Genomic DNA, 19,079 nt, shown 5'->3' on the forward strand with positions numbered 1-19,079 from the left:
GGGGTCCAGGCCCCCAGCCCCTCCTCCCTCAGACCAGGGTCCAGGCCCCCAGCTCCTCCTCCCTCAGACCAGGATCCAAGCCCCCAGCCCCCTCCTCCCTCAGACCAGGGTCCAGGCCCCCAGCTCCTCCTCCCTCAGACCAGGATCCAAGCCCCCAGCCCCCTCCTCCCTCAGACCAGGGTCCAGGCCCCCAGCCCCCTCCTCCCTCAGACCAGGGTCCAGGCCCCCAGCCCCCTTCTCCCTCAGACCAGGGTCCAGGCCCCAGCCCCTCCTCCCTCAGACCAGGGTCCAGGCCCCCAGCTCCTCCTCCCTCAGACCAGGGTCCAGGCCCCCAGCCCCCTTCTCCCTCAGACCAGGGTCCAGGCCCCCAGCCCCCTCCTCCCTCAGACCAGGGTCCAGGCCCCCAGCCCTCCTCCCTCAGACCCAGGGTCCAGGCCCCCAGCCCTCCTCCCTCAGACCCAGGGTCCAGGCCCCCAGCCCCTCCTCCCTCAGACCCAGGGTCCAGGCCCCCAGCCCTCCTCCCTCAGACCCAGGAATCCAGGCCCCCAGCCCTTCTCCCTCAGACCCAGGAGTCCAGGCCCCCAGCCCCTCCTCCCTCAGACCAGGATCCAAGCCCCCAGCCCCCTCCTCCCTCAGACCAGGGTCCAGGCCCCCAGCTCCTCCTCCCTCAGACCAGGGTCCAGGCCCCCAGCCCTCCTCCCTCAGACCCAGGAGTCCAGGCCCCCAGCCCCTCCTCCCTCAGACCAGGGGTCCAGGCCTCCAGCCCCCTCCTCCCTCAGACCAGGGTCCAGGCCCCCAGCCCCTCCTCCCTCAGACCCAGGAGTCCAGGCCCCCGGCCCCTCCTCCCTCAGACCCAGGGTCCAGGCCCCACTCCTAGGCCTCACAGGGACCCAAGCATCAGCTCCCAGCCTCCCCTAAGGCTTCAGGGGTGCACGGCTGGCTTTCTTCCTGACTCCAGCCAGGCCCCATCTTTCTCTCCTGCCTCCCCCTCATATCTCTACCCTGACCCCAGGAGCTTCTATCTCCACATCTCCCTCCATGGGTCTCCTTCTCTGCAGAGGCTGAGACCCTCCTGGGACAGGGGCTGAAGGAGTGTCCTCACTGTCCCCAAGCCTCTGTGCGTCCTGTCAGGCGCAGTGCTGCTGCAGGGCTGGCCCAGGGCCAATCCTCCCTCCCGCCCCCTGTTCTGCCCTAGAAGCTCTAGGCCGCAGCCCCTCCCAGGAGCCCCCCAAGCTCAGCCTCGGGTCTGGGGGCAGACAGCAGGCAGCTCAGCCCTCTGCAAGGTCACGAGGAGATTATCGCTGAGCCTCGCTGAGCTTGGGATCCTGGCCTGGCGATGGGCCCATAGGACCTGTCAGCAGCCCTCCACCAGCACCGGCCTCTCCCCACCCCTCCCAGGGCGCTGCCTTCCCCATCCGCCCAGGCTGCCAGACTGGAACTTCGGTCAGTCCCCCTCACCGCATCCAGTCAAGCCAGGCCGGGGGCTTCTTGCTCTTGTGCACCCCAAATCCCAGCCAGCTCCCACTCTGTCCTCCAGAGACCTGACTGTGTCCACCACCTGTCCAGCCTGTCCACAGGAGAGAGGCTGGGACCCACAGCTTGTCAATCAAAGCCCTCAGGCTGGCTGTCTCCCAAGATTTGCTGGGTCCTCTGAGAGACAGAGACGGAAACATCCATGGGGCTGGGGAGAGAGGCCCAGGATCAGAGACAGGAGGAGAAGACAGGGAGAGCAACATACCTGAGAGCTGGACTGGAGGGACAGGGATGCCAAGATGGGTGCAGAGACAGGCAGACGCAGAGAGAAAGATTGCAGAGTGAGACAGTTCGGGAGAAACACACCGAGCATCGCAGAGAGGAGGCGGACTGAGAGATGAAGACAGAGAGAGGCAGAGATAAGGATGCAGAAAGATGCAGAGACAGAAAATACTGACACTTAGAGAGGCGGAGATCCCAGGCTGGGGGCCGGGACTCCTGGGTCTGGAGAAGGAACCCAGAGGGACAGACTCAGCTGGACTCAGCAGACAGAGATGTTCAAGAGAGGGAGACAGACATTGGGTGAGAGACAGAGACATCAAGAGCTGGAGAGCAGAGGGAAATAAAGAAGCCATAGAGAGACACATGCAGAGAGGCTCAGAGACAGACAGACAGACAGACAGACAGCATTGAGTGACGAGGGCGAGAGATCAGGGATAGACATAGCCGCAGCAATGCAGAGACAGAAGGAGACAGAGGGAGGCAGAACAGAACAAGATAGAGAGGCATACACAGAGACCCAGACAAATCCAGAGAGACAGACAGACACAAGAGACAGACCCTCGGAAGGTTGGGCAGGCCCGGGGAGGGGGAGACAGAGACAGAGCAGACACACAGAAGGAAAGACACATAGAGGCAGAAGGGAGTGACCCGCAGACATGGGCGCAGAAGCAGAGAGGGGCGCAGGCCGCCCCGATGGAGACCCTCAGGGACCGACCCCCAGCAGCACGTGGGGCCAGAGACGGTGGGGCCACTTGGCAGAGACGAGACTCCCAAGTTTGAGAGACACCCAGGGCCAGAGGGGAACCCACCCAGAGACACGGACTGAGCGACACGGGGCGGAGCGGGGGAGGGCGGCTCGGAGGGCCGGTGTCCCCGCAACCCCTTCTCGCCCGCAGTCTGGTGGCTCTGACAGCTACCGTGTCGCCACCTCGCAGGACAAGAAAGATGACAAGGGTTCGCCTAAGAAGAGCAAGGCCGCCAAGGAGCGCCGCGACCTGGAGGACCTCAAGAAGGAGGTGGCCATGGTAAGCCCCGCCCCTGGCACCGCCCCGGGTCCCAGGCAGGCCCCCCCCCCCCCCCCCCCGGGCCTCGCCACTCACCGGCCTCCCCTCCAACCCCTGCTCCTCAGACCGAGCACAAGATGTCAGTGGAAGAGGTCTGCCGGAAGTACAACACGGACTGCGTGCAGGTGCGTGGGCCTGGCGCGTGGGCTGGGCGGGCCGGGCCGGGGGTGCTCGGTGCTCGTGGGGTGCTGGGGTGCCAGGGCTGCTCGGGGAAGGTTCTGTGTGAGTCCTGTGCTCCCCCCCGCCCCCCCCGCAGGGTCTGACCCACAGCAAAGCCCAGGAGATCCTGGCCCGGGACGGGCCCAATGCGCTCACGCCGCCACCCACCACCCCCGAGTGGGTCAAGTTCTGCCGCCAGCTCTTCGGGGGCTTCTCCATCCTGCTGTGGATCGGGGCCATCCTCTGCTTCCTGGCCTACGGCATCCAGGCGGGCACCGAGGACGACCCCTCTGGGGACAACGTGAGCGCCCTCCGCCCGGCGCGGCCCCCTGTCCCTGCGGACGGTCTCCGAGCCCACGCCCGCCATGTCCTCCTCTGCCCTTCACAACCGTCCCCGAAGGACCTGGGGAAGGAGCAGGGAAGCCGAGGCTCAGGCAGGCCAAGTCTCTGACCCCAGACCACACAGCAGGCCGTGGAAGCCGGCTCCATCCCAAGACTGTGGCCTCAGTGGCCTGCGGGGCAGACACCCCAGGTGGCCGTGGCCTGAAGGAGCCCACAGAGGGAGGGTGCTCATGTGGAGGCCCAGGCAAACCCAACCCAACTACGGGCTGTCGGGGCCCAGCGACCAACACAGGGACACACGGGGACACGCGACATGCCCATGAACACAGGCCCACACACTGATTCCATAGGGATTCTTGCCTGCACACACACGCACATATGCACATGTGCAGAGTCAATGCAGTCACACTTGGGTACAGTCACCCTAGTTCAGGCACACCGGTATAGACAGGCTGATGGAAAGACAGACGCAGGAACTCGAACACACAGAGTGGCAAGCAGACAGACATGAGGATCAAGCACAAACACACAGTATCCTCAGACATTAAAACCCAAACAGGAAGAGAGACAGAGACAAAGACTCACACACAGAGACTCAAACACAAACAGTCCCATGAATTTAAAGGCAGACATGCAGACAGTCAGACATACACACTGACCTAAACAGACAGACACATGGACAGACAATAGCACACCCCCAGATTCTCTAACACGGACAGATATACAAAACAGAGAGAGGGACAGACCCAGACACACAAACACACTCATGCTCAGAAAGAGGGACTCGCCCTAACCGCTTTGGCTCAGTGGATACAGCATCGGCCTGCAGACTGGAAAGGTCCCGGGTTCGATTCCAGTCAAGGGCATTACCTTGGTTGTGGGCACATCCCCAGTAGGGGGTGTGCAGGAGGCAGCTGATCGAAGTTTCTCTCTCATCAATGTTTCTAACTCTCTATCCCTCTCCCTTCCTCTCTGTAAAAAATCAATAAAATATATTAAAAAAAGAAAAAGAAAGAGGGACTCACACATGATAGGCAATGATAGGCAGACAGACTCGTAGACAAGAGAGACTCAGACACACAGACTTTCCCATGGACACAGCCCTGGGGTCAGACACACAATGGCAAACCCCCACTGACACTCAGCTCCCTTCCCAGATTCCACACACTCGGGTGGGGCCGGGGAGGGCTCAGCCAGCGTGACCCTGCGTCTCCCCGCAGCTGTACCTGGGCATCGTGCTGGCGGCCGTGGTCATCATCACCGGCTGCTTCTCCTACTACCAAGAGGCCAAGAGCTCCAAGATCATGGAGTCCTTCAAGAACATGGTTCCCCAGGTGCGGGTGCCCGGGAAAGGCCAAAGGGGGCGGGGGCGGGTGGGCGCCGTGCCAAGTGACCGCAGGGGGAGAGTTCGGGAGGTGACTCCTTTCCATCCCACCCCAGCAAGCCCTCGTGATCCGGGAAGGTGAGAAGATGCAGGTGAATGCTGAGGAGGTGGTGGTCGGGGACCTGGTGGAGATCAAGGGTGGAGACCGAGTCCCAGCAGACCTGCGGATTATCTCAGCCCACGGCTGCAAGGTGGGCCTGGGCCTGGGGCCCCGCTCTGCTCTTCCTGGAGTGGCCAGGAGTCCAGGCCCCCAGCCCCTCCTCCCTCAGACCAGGAGTCCAGGCCCCCAGCCCCTCCTCCCTCACACCCAGGAGTCCAGGCCCCCAGCCCCTCCTCCCTCAGACCAGGAGTCCAGGCCCCCAGCCCCTCCTCCCTCACACCCAGGAGTCCAGGCCCCCAGCCCCTCCTCCCTCAGATCCAGGAGTCCAGGCCCCCAGCCCCTCCTCCCTCAGACCCAGGAGTCCAGGCCCCCAGCCCTTCCTCCTTCAGACCCAGGAGTCCAGACCCCCATCTCCTCCACCCCCAGTCTCCTGTGGACAAATAGCCCCTGATCCCAGGCCCCTGGCTAAGCCCTCTCTGCTCCGCACCCACCCCCAGGTGGACAACTCCTCTCTGACTGGCGAATCAGAACCCCAGACCCGCTCTCCCGACTGCACACACGACAACCCCTTGGAGACTCGGAACATCACCTTCTTCTCCACCAACTGTGTGGAAGGTGCGCGGGGGCGCGGCGGGGGCACCAGGTCGGGGCAGGGCTGGTCCAGACGGGCTCTGAACCTCACGGAGCTCCTCGCCACCCCTCAGCCTAACCCCCTCTGGCCCCGCAGGCACGGCTCGGGGCGTGGTGGTGGCCACAGGGGACCGCACTGTCATGGGCCGCATCGCCACCCTGGCCTCAGGGCTGGAGGTGGGCAAGACGCCCATCGCCATCGAGATTGAGCACTTCATCCAGCTCATCACTGGCGTGGCCGTCTTCCTGGGCGTCTCCTTCTTCGTCCTCTCCCTCATTCTTGGCTATAGCTGGCTTGAGGCCGTCATCTTCCTCATCGGCATCATCGTGGCCAATGTCCCAGAGGGCCTGCTGGCCACGGTCACTGTAAGGCCTGGACTTAACAGTGGGCTTGGGGGAGGGACGGCTGGGGGTCCAGACCCCTGGGTCTGAGGGAGGAGGACCCCATACTACTGGGTCTGAGGGAGGAGGGCGCCGGGGACCCAAACCCCTGAGTCCTGGGGGAGAGGGGGCTGAGAGTCAGACCCCAGGTCTGCGGGAGGCGGGGCTGGGGTGTGGATTTCAATGTTCTTGATAAGGGCAATTTGAGTCTTTCAGGCTGAGCCTCCTAGATCTTGAATGAGGAGGGTCCTGGGACTCTGGGACTCAGAGATCCTCAATAACAAAACAAACAAACAAACAACAATCTTGAGAAACACTACAAGGCATAAAGGGCTAACAGTTCTACCTTTTTGAAGTTAACTCACAAATTTAAGAAGTACACCGTAGTGATAGTGCTAGAAATCTAAAAAAGACATTAAAGCCCTAGCTAGTTTGGCTCAGTGGATAGAGTGTCGGCCTGCGGACTGAAGGGTCCCGGGTTCGATTCCAGTCAAGGGCACATGCCCGGGTTGCAGGCTCGATCCCCAGTAGGGGGTGTGCAAGAGGCAGCCGATCAATGATCCTCTCTCTCATCATTGATGATTCTGTTTCTCTCCCTCTTCTTCTCTGAAATCAATAAAAAAATATATTTAAAAAATAAAAAAGACATTAAAGTAGTTTAAAAATAAGATAACAGTCCCCTTTCCTCTGCCCAGCCGCCAGCCCCATTACGGAAGTCCGCGCTCCGCTCCTCCCGCAGGTGTGGGCACGTGGCAGCGTGTTAGGAGTGTTCACGCACGTAGACGGGACGGTCCTAGGAAGACTAGTCTGCCCCTTGATCCTTTTAGTTAATGTATTATCAGGCAGAGTTTTCCACTTTCCCATATTTGAAGCTACTCTTGGTCAAAGGCTTTTCATAGACACCTAATGTACACACCCAGGGTTGCTCGTGAGAATGCACAGCCTGAGCGTCTGGGCAAATGAAACACTCATGTCAGCTGCACCAGCTCAAGTTCCCCAGAATCCCCTGGAGACCTCATCCAGCCCCTGCGCCCACCCCCAGGGTAACCCCTACACCGGCCCCGCTGAAGCATAGCTTTCCTGCTTCAGATCAATTGGAATAATTCAGTGTCAATTCTTGTTTCTGGTTCTTTTTTTTTCTTTTTCTTTTTTGCTGAACATCCTGGTGTTTTTTTAAAATATATTTTTAATTGATTTCAGAGAGGAAGAGAGAGAGAGAGAGACATTAATGAGAGAGAATCATTGATTGGCTGCCTCCTGAACACCCCCTACTGGGGATCGAGCCTGCAACCTGGGCATATGCCCTTGACCAGATTCGAACCCAGGACCCTTCAGTCTGCAGGCCGACGCTCTATCCACTGAGCAAAAAGGCTAGGGCTGAGCATCATAGTTTTTAACTTTATCCATGCAGTTGGCTGCAACAGTAGCTTGCTCTTTTTCATTGCTGTATAGTATTCCATCTTTATTCCACAATTAATTTGTCCCTTCTGCTGTTGGTGGGCATTGGGGTTGTTTTCATTTGGAAACTATGATAAGTGCTGCTGCTGCTGCTGAAACATGTCTTTTGAGACACCTTTTTCTGTTGGTTTGTGCCTTGGGGTGGAATTGCCGGGTGACACCTTTCTCCCTGGGCGAGGCCGTTGGGTGGCCAGCACTCACGTGGCTGGTCCATCCTGCGCCTGCCTCTGCCTGTACCTTGCCTGTCCCTGTGCGCCCGCAGGTGTGCCTGACACTGACTGCCAAGCGCATGGCGCGGAAGAACTGCCTCGTGAAAAACCTGGAGGCTGTGGAGACCCTGGGCTCCACGTCCACCATCTGCTCGGACAAGACAGGGACCCTCACACAGAACCGCATGACCGTGGCCCACATGTGGTTTGACAACCAGATCCACGAGGCCGACACCACTGAGGACCAGTCAGGTGAGGGTGGGGCCCAGGCGGGGGCCGGGGGGGCCGGGCCCCGAATGTCCCCCGCGGTGACATGTGCCTCCTCCAGGGACCTCCTTTGACAAGAGCTCGCACACCTGGGTGGCCCTGTCCCACATCGCCGGACTCTGCAATAGGGCCGTCTTCAAGGGCGGGCAGGACAACATCCCTGTGCTCAAGGTGGGTCCGGCTGCCCGCCTGGCTTTGGCCCTGCCCACGCCCAGCCCCGCTGCTCTGCCCTGACAGCCCTCTCTCCCCAGAGGGATGTGGCCGGCGATGCCTCGGAGTCGGCCCTGCTCAAGTGCATCGAGCTGTCCTCCGGCTCCGTGAAGCTGATGCGGGAACGGAACAAGAAAGTGGCCGAGATCCCCTTTAACTCCACCAACAAATACCAGGTACCGGCCTGGGCCTCCCCTTCTCTCTGATGCCTTAGCGCTCAGCCCTGCTGCCCTCCTGCTTTGGGCAGGTTACTAGTCTTCGCAGAGCCTTGGTTTCCCCATCTGTAAAATGGGAATGATGGAACCCGCCTGGCGGGGAGAGGAGCAGAGCTGAGTGAGAGCGAGGCCTCTGCCGGAGCAGGAAGCAGAGGAGTCAAGATCTTCCCGCAGCAGAGCGTGGGAACGCTACGTTTTGGGGATCTCTTCCATTCATTCCAATTTTTTTTGAGCAGCCACGGAGTGTCACACACTTGGTTTAGGTCCTGGGGGTACGTACCACAGTGAGTCCCCCGGGTGGAACGTACTCCCTAGTGCTAGAAAACAGACAATGACAAAGGCACAAGGAAGTAGGGAATATTTCTGCCGGTCATCGTGCTGAGGGTGGGAGCCGGGGGGAGTGTCCCAGGCAGTGGGCACAGCATGTGCAAAGGCCCTGATGCAGGAGCATGTTGACGTGTTTCAGCGAGAGCCCGGCAGCCAGTGTGGCAGAGCAGTAAGCCCGGGAGTGTGGTGGGAGCTGAGGGCAGTGGATGCTGGGCCAGGTCCTGTCAGGCCTCTGGGCCGTGGAGAGGACTTGGCTGTGACTCTGTTGGGGACAGGAGCCACGGGAGGGCCCTGAGCCGGGGAGAAATGGGGCCTGACTTATGTCCTTTAATTTAATTTTTTGTTTGTTTGTTAATCCTCACCGAAGGATATTGTTTTCCTTTTTCCCATTGATTTTTATTTTTATTTTATTTTTTAAGAGAAGGAACTCTTTTTTTTTTTTAAGATATATTTTATTGACTTTTTACAGAGAGGAAGGGAGAGGGATAGAGAGTTAGAAACATTAATTAGCTGCCTTCTGCACACCTCCTACTGGGGATGTGCCTGCAACCAAGGTACATGCCCTTGACCGAAATCCAACCTGGGACCTTTCAGTCCGCAGGCCAACGCTCTATCCACTGAGCCAAACCGGTTAGAACTCCCGTTGATTTTTAAAGAGAACAGAAGAGAGAGAGAGAGAGAGAGAAACATTGATGTGAGAGAGCCACATCAATTGGTTGCCTCTCACACGAGCCCCAACCGGGGCAGGGATAGAACCTGCAACCCAGGTACCTGCCCTTGACCAGAAATCAAACCCTCGACCTTTTGGTGCACAGTCCGATGCTTGAACCACTGAGCCATGCCAGCCGGGGCTTGACTCACATTTTTAAACAGCTTCAGAGAGAGATAATTCACATGCCATAGCTCACCCATTTAAAGTGTGCAACTCAATAGTTCTAGTATTTTCACGGGGATGTGCTGTCATCTACACAGTCCATTTTAACACATTTTATCACCTCAGAAAGAAACCCCACTTTCCATACCTGTTGCCCTCAACCTCCTCCCTCTCCCCAAGCCCTAAGCCAACCACTAATCTACTTCCTGTCTCTATGGATTTGCCTGTTCTGGACTTTTCGCATAAATGGGATCCTACAATACATGGCCGTTGGTATCTGGCTTCTTTCACTCAGCATAATGTTTCCAAGGTTTGTCCATGTTGGAGCATGGACCAGTGGTTCATTCCTCTTCATGGCCGGATAGTCTTCCATTGTATGGACAGGCCACACTTGGTTTGTTCCTCTCGGCTACTGTGAATAACGCTGCTGCACACATTCACGGTACAAGATTTTGGAGGGGAGCCGTTTGCGTGTCTCTTGGGGGTATACCTAAGGGATGGCTGGGTCACGTGGGGACCCTTCATTTTGGGGAGCTGCCAGACTGTTTGCCAAAGTGGCTGCACCACTTGCCATGAACTCACACATGGTTAAAGGACTTGTCTGCTGTGGGGGGCAATGGTCTGGGGCCGGGAAGGCTGCGTGGGGGTTCAGTGTGCAGGCTGCTGCGATGTTCCGTGGGAGAGGTGGGGGTGGCCTGGAGGTCAGAATCGGGGTGTATTTCACAGGCGAGCCGACCAGATGTGGGGAGGCTCAGATGTGGGATAAGGAGGAGTCGGGGAGGCCAAGGGGGAGAGGCACGTGCCCTGTGGACAGCGGGTGTTTCTGTGAGGAACTCAGAGGGGCAGAAACACCCGCGCTGCAGACAGAAGCTGGCGGGAGAGCAGAGCTCAGCAAGGGCCTGAGAAACACGTGATCGAAGCTGGCGGTGTAGACAGCGCCTCTGGGGGAGCTGCCTGTCTTGGCACCCCTGGCTCTGGTGGGGCTGGGGTCCTCTCCCTGCCGGTTTGGGCAGCGCCAGGTCCCTGTGAGGCTCAGGCACACCCACCCTCTCCTCTGTCCCCAGCTCTCCATCCATGAGACCGAGGACCCCAACGACAACCGGTACCTGCTGGTGATGAAGGGCGCCCCCGAGCGCATCCTGGACCGCTGCGCCACCATCTTGCTTCAGGGCAAGGAGCAGCCCCTGGATGAGGAGATGAAGGAGGCCTTCCAGAACGCCTACCTGGAGCTTGGAGGCCTGGGCGAGCGCGTGCTGGGTGCGCACCACGGGTGGGGCTGAGTGGGACGGGAGCGGGGGCGGGGTCTTCTCCGGGGGTAAGGACAGGGGTGACCCTGCCCGGAGCTGGCTCAGAATAGGGCCTCCCAGAATGCACCATGAATGAATGAATGAATGAATGAATGAATGAATGAAGAGTGAATAAGAGGGGATGACGGCTGAGGAAATGACTGTTGGCTGGCTGTCTGGCCCCCTGGGGGACTGGAGGCCACTCCACTGGGGCTGGAGGCCAGGAGCTGAGGGGCAGGAGGCCGGAGGCCCGGGGTGGAGCCCTCACGCCCCGTCTCTGCACCAGGTTTCTGCCATTACTACCTGCCCGAGGAGCAGTTCCCCAAGGGCTTTGCCTTCGACTGCGATGACGTGAACTTCACCACAGACAACCTCTGCTTCGTGGGCCTCATGTCCATGATCGACCCGCCCCGGGCGGCCGTCCCGGACGCGGTGGGCAAGTGCCGCAGCGCAGGCATCAAGGTGTGGCCGGGGGCCGCTGGGGGGGGACAGGGCCGGCGCCCCAGGGGCCAGGGCGGAGGCTGGACCATCCCCAAACAATGCCCACAGGTCATCATGGTCACGGGCGATCACCCCATCACGGCAAAGGCCATCGCCAAGGGTGTGGGCATCATCTCCGAGGGCAACGAGACGGTGGAGGACATTGCCGCCCGGCTCAACATTCCCGTCAGCCAGGTCAACCCCCGGTGAGCACCTTCCTGCCGGGCCTCCTCTGTGGCCTCGGCGCCCCGTCCTGTTCCTCCTCCACGCGTGAGGACCCCCAGGCGGGAGCAGTCTCCCCTCATAGCTTCGCACGCACGGGCCGTGTGGCCCTGACCAGGTCGTTCAGCCTCCCTGACCTTCGGCCTCCGAGCCTGGTCCTCTGCCTCTCCTGTCCGGGGGCCGGGCCTGCCTGGCTCCCTGCCCGTCGGTCGCTCCCCACACGTCCTGACCTCTCCCGGCTCTTCCCAGGGACGCCAAGGCCTGTGTGATCCACGGCACCGACCTCAAGGACTTCACCTCCGAGCAGATCGACGAGATCCTGCAGAACCACACGGAGATCGTCTTCGCCCGCACGTCCCCCCAGCAGAAGCTCATCATCGTGGAGGGCTGTCAGAGACAGGTGGGCTGCGCCCGGCTCCTGGGGGGGGCGGGGGGGCAGGCCCGGACGCGGGGCGGCCCCTCACCCTCCTCACCCTCTCTCCCTGCAGGGCGCAATCGTGGCTGTGACCGGGGACGGCGTGAACGACTCCCCGGCGCTGAAGAAGGCCGACATCGGGGTGGCCATGGGCATCGCTGGCTCTGACGTGTCCAAGCAGGCGGCGGACATGATTCTGCTGGACGACAACTTTGCCTCCATCGTCACGGGTGTGGAGGAGGGTGAGTGGCCGGTGGCCCTGGACACGGGTCCCTGCATGAGGCTGGGGGAGGGGGAGGGGCCTAGGCCAGTGCTGCAATGGGGTGCACGGCAAGGAGACCCCGAGACCCCACTGTGCCCGAGGAGCCCGAGCTGCTCCTTTCAGTCCTCCCCCCCCGGGGGTGGGGCTTCCTGGGGGCAGGACCGAGGGGATGCCCTTCCGGGGCCCGGCGTTGCCCAGCGCAGGCCCAGGCTGGTGAGAAGACTCTGAAGCATTTTTATTTTTATTTTATTTTTATTTTTTTATATTTTTTTTTTTACGGAGAGGAAGGGAGAGGGATAGAGAGTTAGAAACATCGATGAAAGAGAAACATCGACCAGCTGCCTCCTGCACCCCCCCCCCCCCGACTGGGTATGTGCCCCGCAATCAAGGTACATGGCCTTGACCGGAATCGAACCTGGGACCCTTGAGTCTGCAGGCCGACGCTCTATCCACTGAGCCAAACCTGTCAGGGCCTCAGAAGCATTTTTAAAACCCTTGTAAGTGCAACCCCGGGAGCAGAGGGTCCCGCAGGAGGCCCTCCCCCAGCCGGGGGCCAGGGTCCAGGCAGCCTCCCAGGACCACGATGTGGGCACTTTCACGTCGGCAGTGCCAGGGAGGGAGCTGCGGGCAGAGGGAGCTGAGTGTGTGAGACCCTGCGAGCCCAGGCCACACAGCCCGGCCCCCCCCCTCTCCGATGGGCTTGTGCTCATTTTTAAAAAATGATTTTTATTGACTTTTATAAGGAGAGGAAGGGAGAGAGAGAGAGGGAGAAACATCATTGTGAGAGCAACATCGATGGGCTGCCTCCGGCACACCCCCTCCTGGGGTCAAGCCGGCAAACCAGCGACCTTGTGGTGCCCGGAGGACGCTCAGCCAACAGCCGCACAGGCCAGGCTGGGCTTGTTCGCGTTTAATTTTATTCTGATCGTCAGAGTAGCTCGTGGTGATTATGTAACATGCAGAGAAGCGTGAGGAAGGAAGTTGGAATTACCCGAAGCCTCACCCCCTAGAACAGTGGTCGGCAAACTCATTAGTCAACGGAGCCAAATAGCAACAGTACAACGATCGAAATTTCTTTTGAGAGCCACATTTTTTAAACTTAAACTATATAGGTAGGTACATTGTTATTAACTTAATTAGGGTACTCCTAAGCTGGCCTTTGCTAAAAACTCAAGGGGCCCAAGAGCCGCATGTGGCTCGCGAGCCGCAGTTTGCCGACCACGGCCCCAGAAGTGATCGCTGTTCGTGCTGCCGCGTCCTTTCTCCCAGCTTCTCCCTCCCCGCCGGAAAGGCCCCCCCGTGTAAAAAATTACATGCACGAGAGAATTCAAACAGGAAAGCTGAGCCTAAAGTGACCAACTAAACGCCCTCTCCCTTGTCTCCTGCCTCCCAGAGGACACCATGGCTAATCCTGTGCATCTGTGCGCAAGCAATGCACACACGCATGGACACGCGTGCTCACGCCTTCCAGACATTTACTAGGATCCTACTTTATGCATCACGCAGGGTGCTGGAGATGCCGCTGTGAGCACAGCAGACATGGTCCCTCGGTGGGAGAGACAGCTTTGAGTCCACAAACAAATACATACATAACTGCGAATTGCGACAAGTGCTAAGAAAGAAAGTGGGGTGCTATGACAGATAATAATGGGGTTCCTTCCTCCTTAGAGAGGGTGGACAAGGCCTCTCTGGAGTGACAAAAACAGAGTTTAGTTTCCAGGAGGGGAAGTCCCTGGTATCTCCAAAGCAGAGTGATCGGCACAGTGAACCCCGCTGTGTCACCGTCACCCAGCTCGGACAGTTACAGCTCGTGCAGATCTTGTTTCATTTCCCCTCCCCCACTGCACACTCTGGATCCCGTTCAAGCACATTTAAGTAATTGTTTCACCCATAAATGTCTTAGGATGAGATACCACTAGTTTGTGGAGAGCAGTGCATGCATTAGAGGGAAAGGGAATAGCAGGTGTGAACACCTAATCGTCTTATTTTTACACGAAGGTGATCAAACCATCCATACCTGCCTGCAGCCTGCTTTCCTGTCCCTTTCCTCTTCCTCCTCTTCTTCCTCTCCTCTTCCTCCTCCTCCTCCTCCTTTTTTCTTTTTTCTTTTTTTCTTTTTTTTGTTAATTCTCACCTGAGGATATTTTTCCATTCATTTTTAGGGAGACTGGATGAGATAGGGGAACACAGAAACATCGATGTGAGAGAAACACATCGTGCCCTTGACCGGAATCGAATCTGGGACCCTTTGGTCCACAGGCCGACGCTCTATCCACTGAGCCAAACCAGCTAGGGCTCCTGTTCCTTCTTCACAACATACCTTGTTGCTCTTGTCTCTCAGAGCATGAGAGATGGTGGAGCGAGGGGCTGGCTGGAGTTATCTTTAGTTTCTTTGTACTTTCTACACACTGTACTGATTGAATTTTTTAAAAATATATTTTCATTGATTTCAGAGAAGAAGGGAGAGGGAGAGAGATAAAAATATCAATGATGAGAGAGAATCATTGATCGGCTGCCTCTTGCACACCTCACACTGGGGATCGGGCCCGCATGTGACTTTGACCGGAATCGAACCTGGGACCCTTCAGTCCGCAGGCCGATGCTATGTCCACGGAGCCAAACCAGCCAGGGCTGTTGGATTATGACATGTACAGTAAGGTGGGCAGCTCAGTGACTCTTACCCGTGTGCACATCCGTGCAACCACCAGCCCCTACGCTTCACCAGGTCCCCTCCAGTCTTTATCCCTGCTCCCAGAAATAACCACTAGCTTGACTTCTGGCACTAGAGGTCACTTTCAGATCTCATCTAAATGGAATCCTGCAATATGAAAGCTTTTGTGTGTGGCTTTTTTCACTCAGTGGAACCTCTGTGAGACTCATCCATGGAGTTGGGTGTGACACAGCTTGATCCTTTTCCTGCTGGGTGGTAGTATTCCACGGTATGGATGGGCCGGTTTATTTATCCACTCCCCTGTCGATGGACACGGGGGTCGGTTCTGGTTTTTGCTCTTGTGACTAATGCTATGATGAGCATTCACACTTGCTTTTTGGTGGACATAAGCACCGATTCCCCTTGGGTAAAAACCTAGAAGCAGGTTTCCTGGGTCCATAGGGAAGGGGAGATTTAACTTGAATAGGGATTGCCATACGGTCTTCCAGAGCGGTTGTATTTCAAGAACGGTTTGGCCAGGGGTGACATGGTTGGACGTTTGTGTGGACAGTGGGCAGGTGAGGAGATGGGTTAGAAAGGACCCGTGCATTGGGCGGGGAAGGGGCAGAGGGAATAGGGTGCGAGGGCGTGAGCACCTGAGGTCTGAACCTGTCCCTGCCACAGGCCGCCTGATCTTTGACAACCTGAAGAAGTCCATTGCCTACACCCTGACCAGCAACATCCCCGAGATCACACCCTTCCTACTGTTCATCATGGCCAACATCCCACTGCCTCTGGGCACCATTACCATCCTCTGCATCGACCTGGGCACTGATATGGTGAGCCCACAGCCACGCCCAGGGCCCGGGGAGTGGGGTCCCTCACTCCCTGGCTCACCTGGCCTCTCCCGCCCAGGTGCCTGCCATCTCCTTGGCCTACGAGGCTGCAGAGAGCGACATCATGAAGAGACAGCCCAGGAACCCCCGCACGGACAAGCTGGTTAACGAGCGGCTCATCAGCATGGCCTACGGGCAGATTGGTGAGGATCTGGGGACCCCGCCTCGACCTCGGCTGTTGGCCCGGGACCTAGAGCAGTGCCTGGCCACTGTGGGCACCCAGAAACCTTGTGCTGGAGTGGAGAATAAGTAGGACTTGGAGCTGCAGGTCTGGAAGAGGCAGCTTTCAGATGGGTGGTGGTCACCAAGGTGGGGGACAGGCCTGGAGGGGGCGCACCCGGGGGGCACAAGGGTCACTGAGTAGCAGAACAGGATTGGCCCCAGGCTGCTCCACCTCCGTGATGGGAAGGATGAGACCAGCCTGTGAGCTCTACGAGGGCAGGGGTGAATGTCTTCGCATTTCTCTCTGCCTCCTCCTCCACCTGCTGCTAGAGGTGATGTGTGCTGAGGCTTAGAGGTGCTGAGCTCCCGTCACTGGGATGTCCCAGGAAGCAGAGGCTTCCCGGTGGTGATCAGAAGCCGGGGAGGTCATTCCTGCGCATGGTTAAGACTCAAGCCCAAGGGTCCTCAGGGATGTCCTGGTGTTCAGGTGGCCTCGAAGGTGGGAGGCCACCAGGTTATCCGTCTGGGGAGCCCTCTCCCCGAGGCTTTTGTCCCAGATGACCCATCTCAGGCGCTCGCCACCAGACGGGCCTCTGAGAGCCCAGCCCCGGATGCTGTTTAGCAAGACGACTGAGCCTCTCCACATCTCCCCTCTCTCCTCCTCTCAGGAATGATCCAAGCTCTCGGAGGCTTCTTCTCCTACTTTGTGATCCTGGCAGAAAATGGTTTCTTGCCTGGCAACCTGGTGGGCATCCGGTTGAACTGGGACGACCGCACCGTCAATGACCTTGAGGACAGTTACGGGCAGCAGTGGGTGAGTGGGGCTGGCCCCGCAGCATGGCCGGGGCTCCCAGCCAGCATCCCCCCACCCTGTCCTGCTCTCCACGATGGCCCTCCTGCCCCCAGGGTCCAGATCAAGACCCTTGTTGGACACGCAGGGCCTCCGGGGCTCGAGGCCCAGCCTGTCAGGGCCTGGCGTCTGCGGGCCACACACTCTCTGCCCTGCCGGGCGAGACACCTTCGTTGCCTTCTTCCCATCGCTGTCTGTCCCTTGGAAGTTCAGTGGTGTCTGTCCCCTCAGGAGGCCCATGGGGTCCTCGCCCTCCTCCCACGCCCCTCGATGCCAGGGATGGTCCCTGGTCCCCAACTGACGACTGAGGTCACCGTGAACCTCTCCTTCCTAGTACATCCCTGACGTCCCACGGGGTCTGAGCCTAAGAGGGGAGTCATTTCTGAGGCCCTGGGGGACCCCATCGGGAGAGTCCCTGCTTTGCCCGGGTGCAGACAGGGAGCCTGGGGGCCGGGCCGCAGCCACACTGACGGCCGTCCTGCACGCTGGTCATGGCTCTTGCAGACGTACGAGCAGAGGAAAGTGGTGGAGTTCACGTGCCACACGGCCTTCTTTGTGAGCATCGTGGTCGTCCAGTGGGCCGACCTGATCATCTGCAAGACCCGCAGGAACTCGGTCTTCCAGCAGGGCATGAAGTGAGGGCTGCGCGCTGGCTGCCTCCCCTCCCCTCCGGCTGTTTCCTGATTTTGTCTCCAATGACCCATCTGTCTTGGATCGCCCCCCCCCTCTCTCTCTCTCCATCTGTGTATCTCTGGTGTGTGTGTGTGTGTGGGGGGGGGGGGGGTCCCCTGGGTCCCTCTCCAGATCTGCTTTACCTTTTCACGCACCTGCCTGCCTGCGTGTCTTCGCGGTTTCTGCCTTCCTGTCTTTGTCTTTCACTGTGGCCATCTGCCTGGATCCCCCTCTGCCTCGCTGTCTCCCCGTGTCTCTGTGCCGGCCTCTCTGCCTGCCCTGGGTGTGCCTCTGTCTGTGGGGGGTTAGGGCTGCTGGGTCCAGCCCTGCCTGTGCCTCCAGGAACAAGATCCTGATCTTCGGCTTGTTTGAGGAGACGGCCCTCGCTGCCTTCCTGTCCTACTGCCCCGGCATGGACGTGGCCCTTCGCATGTACCCTCTCAAGTGAGTGCCCGCACACCTCCCAGGACTGCCTGCTGCCTGAGCGCCCTACGCAATCTCCCCAGGGGCCATCGCACAGGCCCCTCTCTGGGTGTCTCTCGGAACCCCCTTCCCTGGGTCCCCACTGCGGCCCCTGTTCTGATGCCACCAAGCCGCCCCCTCCACTGTGGGGTGTCCTCACGGTGGGTGCTCGGAAGAGCCCGGCCCACAGCCATGGCCAAGGCACCCCTTCCTGTGGGCAGGAGGGACCAAGGGAGAACCCCCCCCCCTCAGGTGGCCCCTCCCGTCCTCTGGGACTCTGCCCCCTGCCCCATCGCGGCCCCGCACTGACGCCTCCTGTTGTCCCATCTCCGCAGGCCCAGCTGGTGGTTCTGTGCCTTCCCCTACAGCTTCCTCATCTTCGTCTATGACGAAATTCGCAAACTCATCCTGCGCAGGAACCCCGGGGGTGAGGGGCTACGGGGGCACCGGGGCGGGGCAGAGGAGTGGCTGAGGGACCAGGCAGGCGCCGCGGGGGCGGGGCGGGGCGGCACCCCGGCGGCTGGTCTGACGCTAACCTCGCTCTCTGTCTCCCCACCTCCCTTCTCTGTCCTCGTCTCCCCCTTCCCTTTCCAACTCGTTCCTCTCCCTGCCTCTCTGGGCCTCCTCTCTGTCCGTCCACGTGTGTCCTCTCCTTCTTGGTTTCTTCCTGTGTGTGCGTCTCTCTCTTTTTCTCTGTCTTGGTGCTTCTCCCCATGCCTGTCTCTCTCCGTGTCTGTTTCTTTCCTCTCCAGGTTGGGTGGAGAAGGAAACCTACTACTGACCTCAACCCCACCACCTCACCCATCTCTTCCCTGCCCCCGAAGCCCAGGAGAGCCCCCTCCAGTCCCCCCAATTTTGTATTCTCTGGGGAGGGGCCCTCTCTCCCCTTGGCCCCCACCTTGGCCCCACCCCCTCAAAGTATCTCCGGCCCCTCCCTCTGTCCCCACCCTCTGCTGGCTTCTCTCCCCCCTACCCCCCCACTGCCCCCATCCCCGCCTCTCTCCTCTCTTTTCTGTGTCTCTGTTCCTCTCCCTCTGCTCCCTCTACTTCCCAGCCCCCTCCCTGGGCTCTTTTTTACTCCCCCTCAGCGTCCCCCACCCTGGCTGATGCCGTCTCTGGTTCTGGACAATTATCAAATATATCAGTGGGGAGAGAGAAACGGTGTGTGCTGTGCTTGCTTTCTGGACTGGAAGGGCGGGAAGGTGTGCCCTGTGCTGGGGGACTCACACAATGCCAGGAATATGGACTGGCACCAGCTTGGGAGTCACAGAATCTCAGGGTTCGAGTGAAAGCAAGCAGCCTGACTTCGACCTGGACAGGCGATAGGCGATGGGATGATGGGATCAG

General features: G+C 59.2%; 1 protein-coding gene across 2 annotated transcripts; it reads left to right on the forward strand.

Annotated features, from left to right (window-relative positions):
• Nucleotides 1-2,884: 2,884 nt before the first annotated feature.
• Nucleotides 2,885-18,513, forward strand: ATP1A3 (ATPase Na+/K+ transporting subunit alpha 3; the record flags this gene model as incomplete). Of its 2 annotated transcripts, none has more annotated exons than XM_079759998.1 (21): nt 2,885-2,944; nt 3,076-3,279; nt 4,541-4,654; nt 4,761-4,895; nt 5,302-5,419; nt 5,532-5,800; nt 7,536-7,734; nt 7,811-7,920; nt 8,001-8,135; nt 10,440-10,632; nt 10,948-11,123; nt 11,211-11,347; nt 11,613-11,763; nt 11,852-12,020; nt 15,375-15,529; nt 15,606-15,729; nt 16,417-16,562; nt 17,103-17,233; nt 17,613-17,714; nt 18,074-18,159; nt 18,485-18,513. In XM_079759998.1, the coding sequence occupies 21 exons, from the start codon at nt 2,897-2,899 to the stop codon at nt 18,511-18,513; spliced, it is 2,931 nt and encodes a 976-aa protein (XP_079616124.1). The 2 variants fall into 2 exon arrangements, with proteins under 2 accessions (XP_079616124.1, XP_079616123.1); XM_079759997.1 differs by having other exon boundaries at nt 2,897-2,944; nt 18,068-18,159.
• Nucleotides 18,514-19,079: the final 566 nt, after the last annotated feature.

Source organism: Cnephaeus nilssonii (assembly GCF_951640355.1).
Source record: "Cnephaeus nilssonii genome assembly, chromosome: 20".
Lineage (NCBI taxonomy): Eukaryota > Metazoa > Chordata > Mammalia > Chiroptera > Vespertilionidae > Cnephaeus > Cnephaeus nilssonii.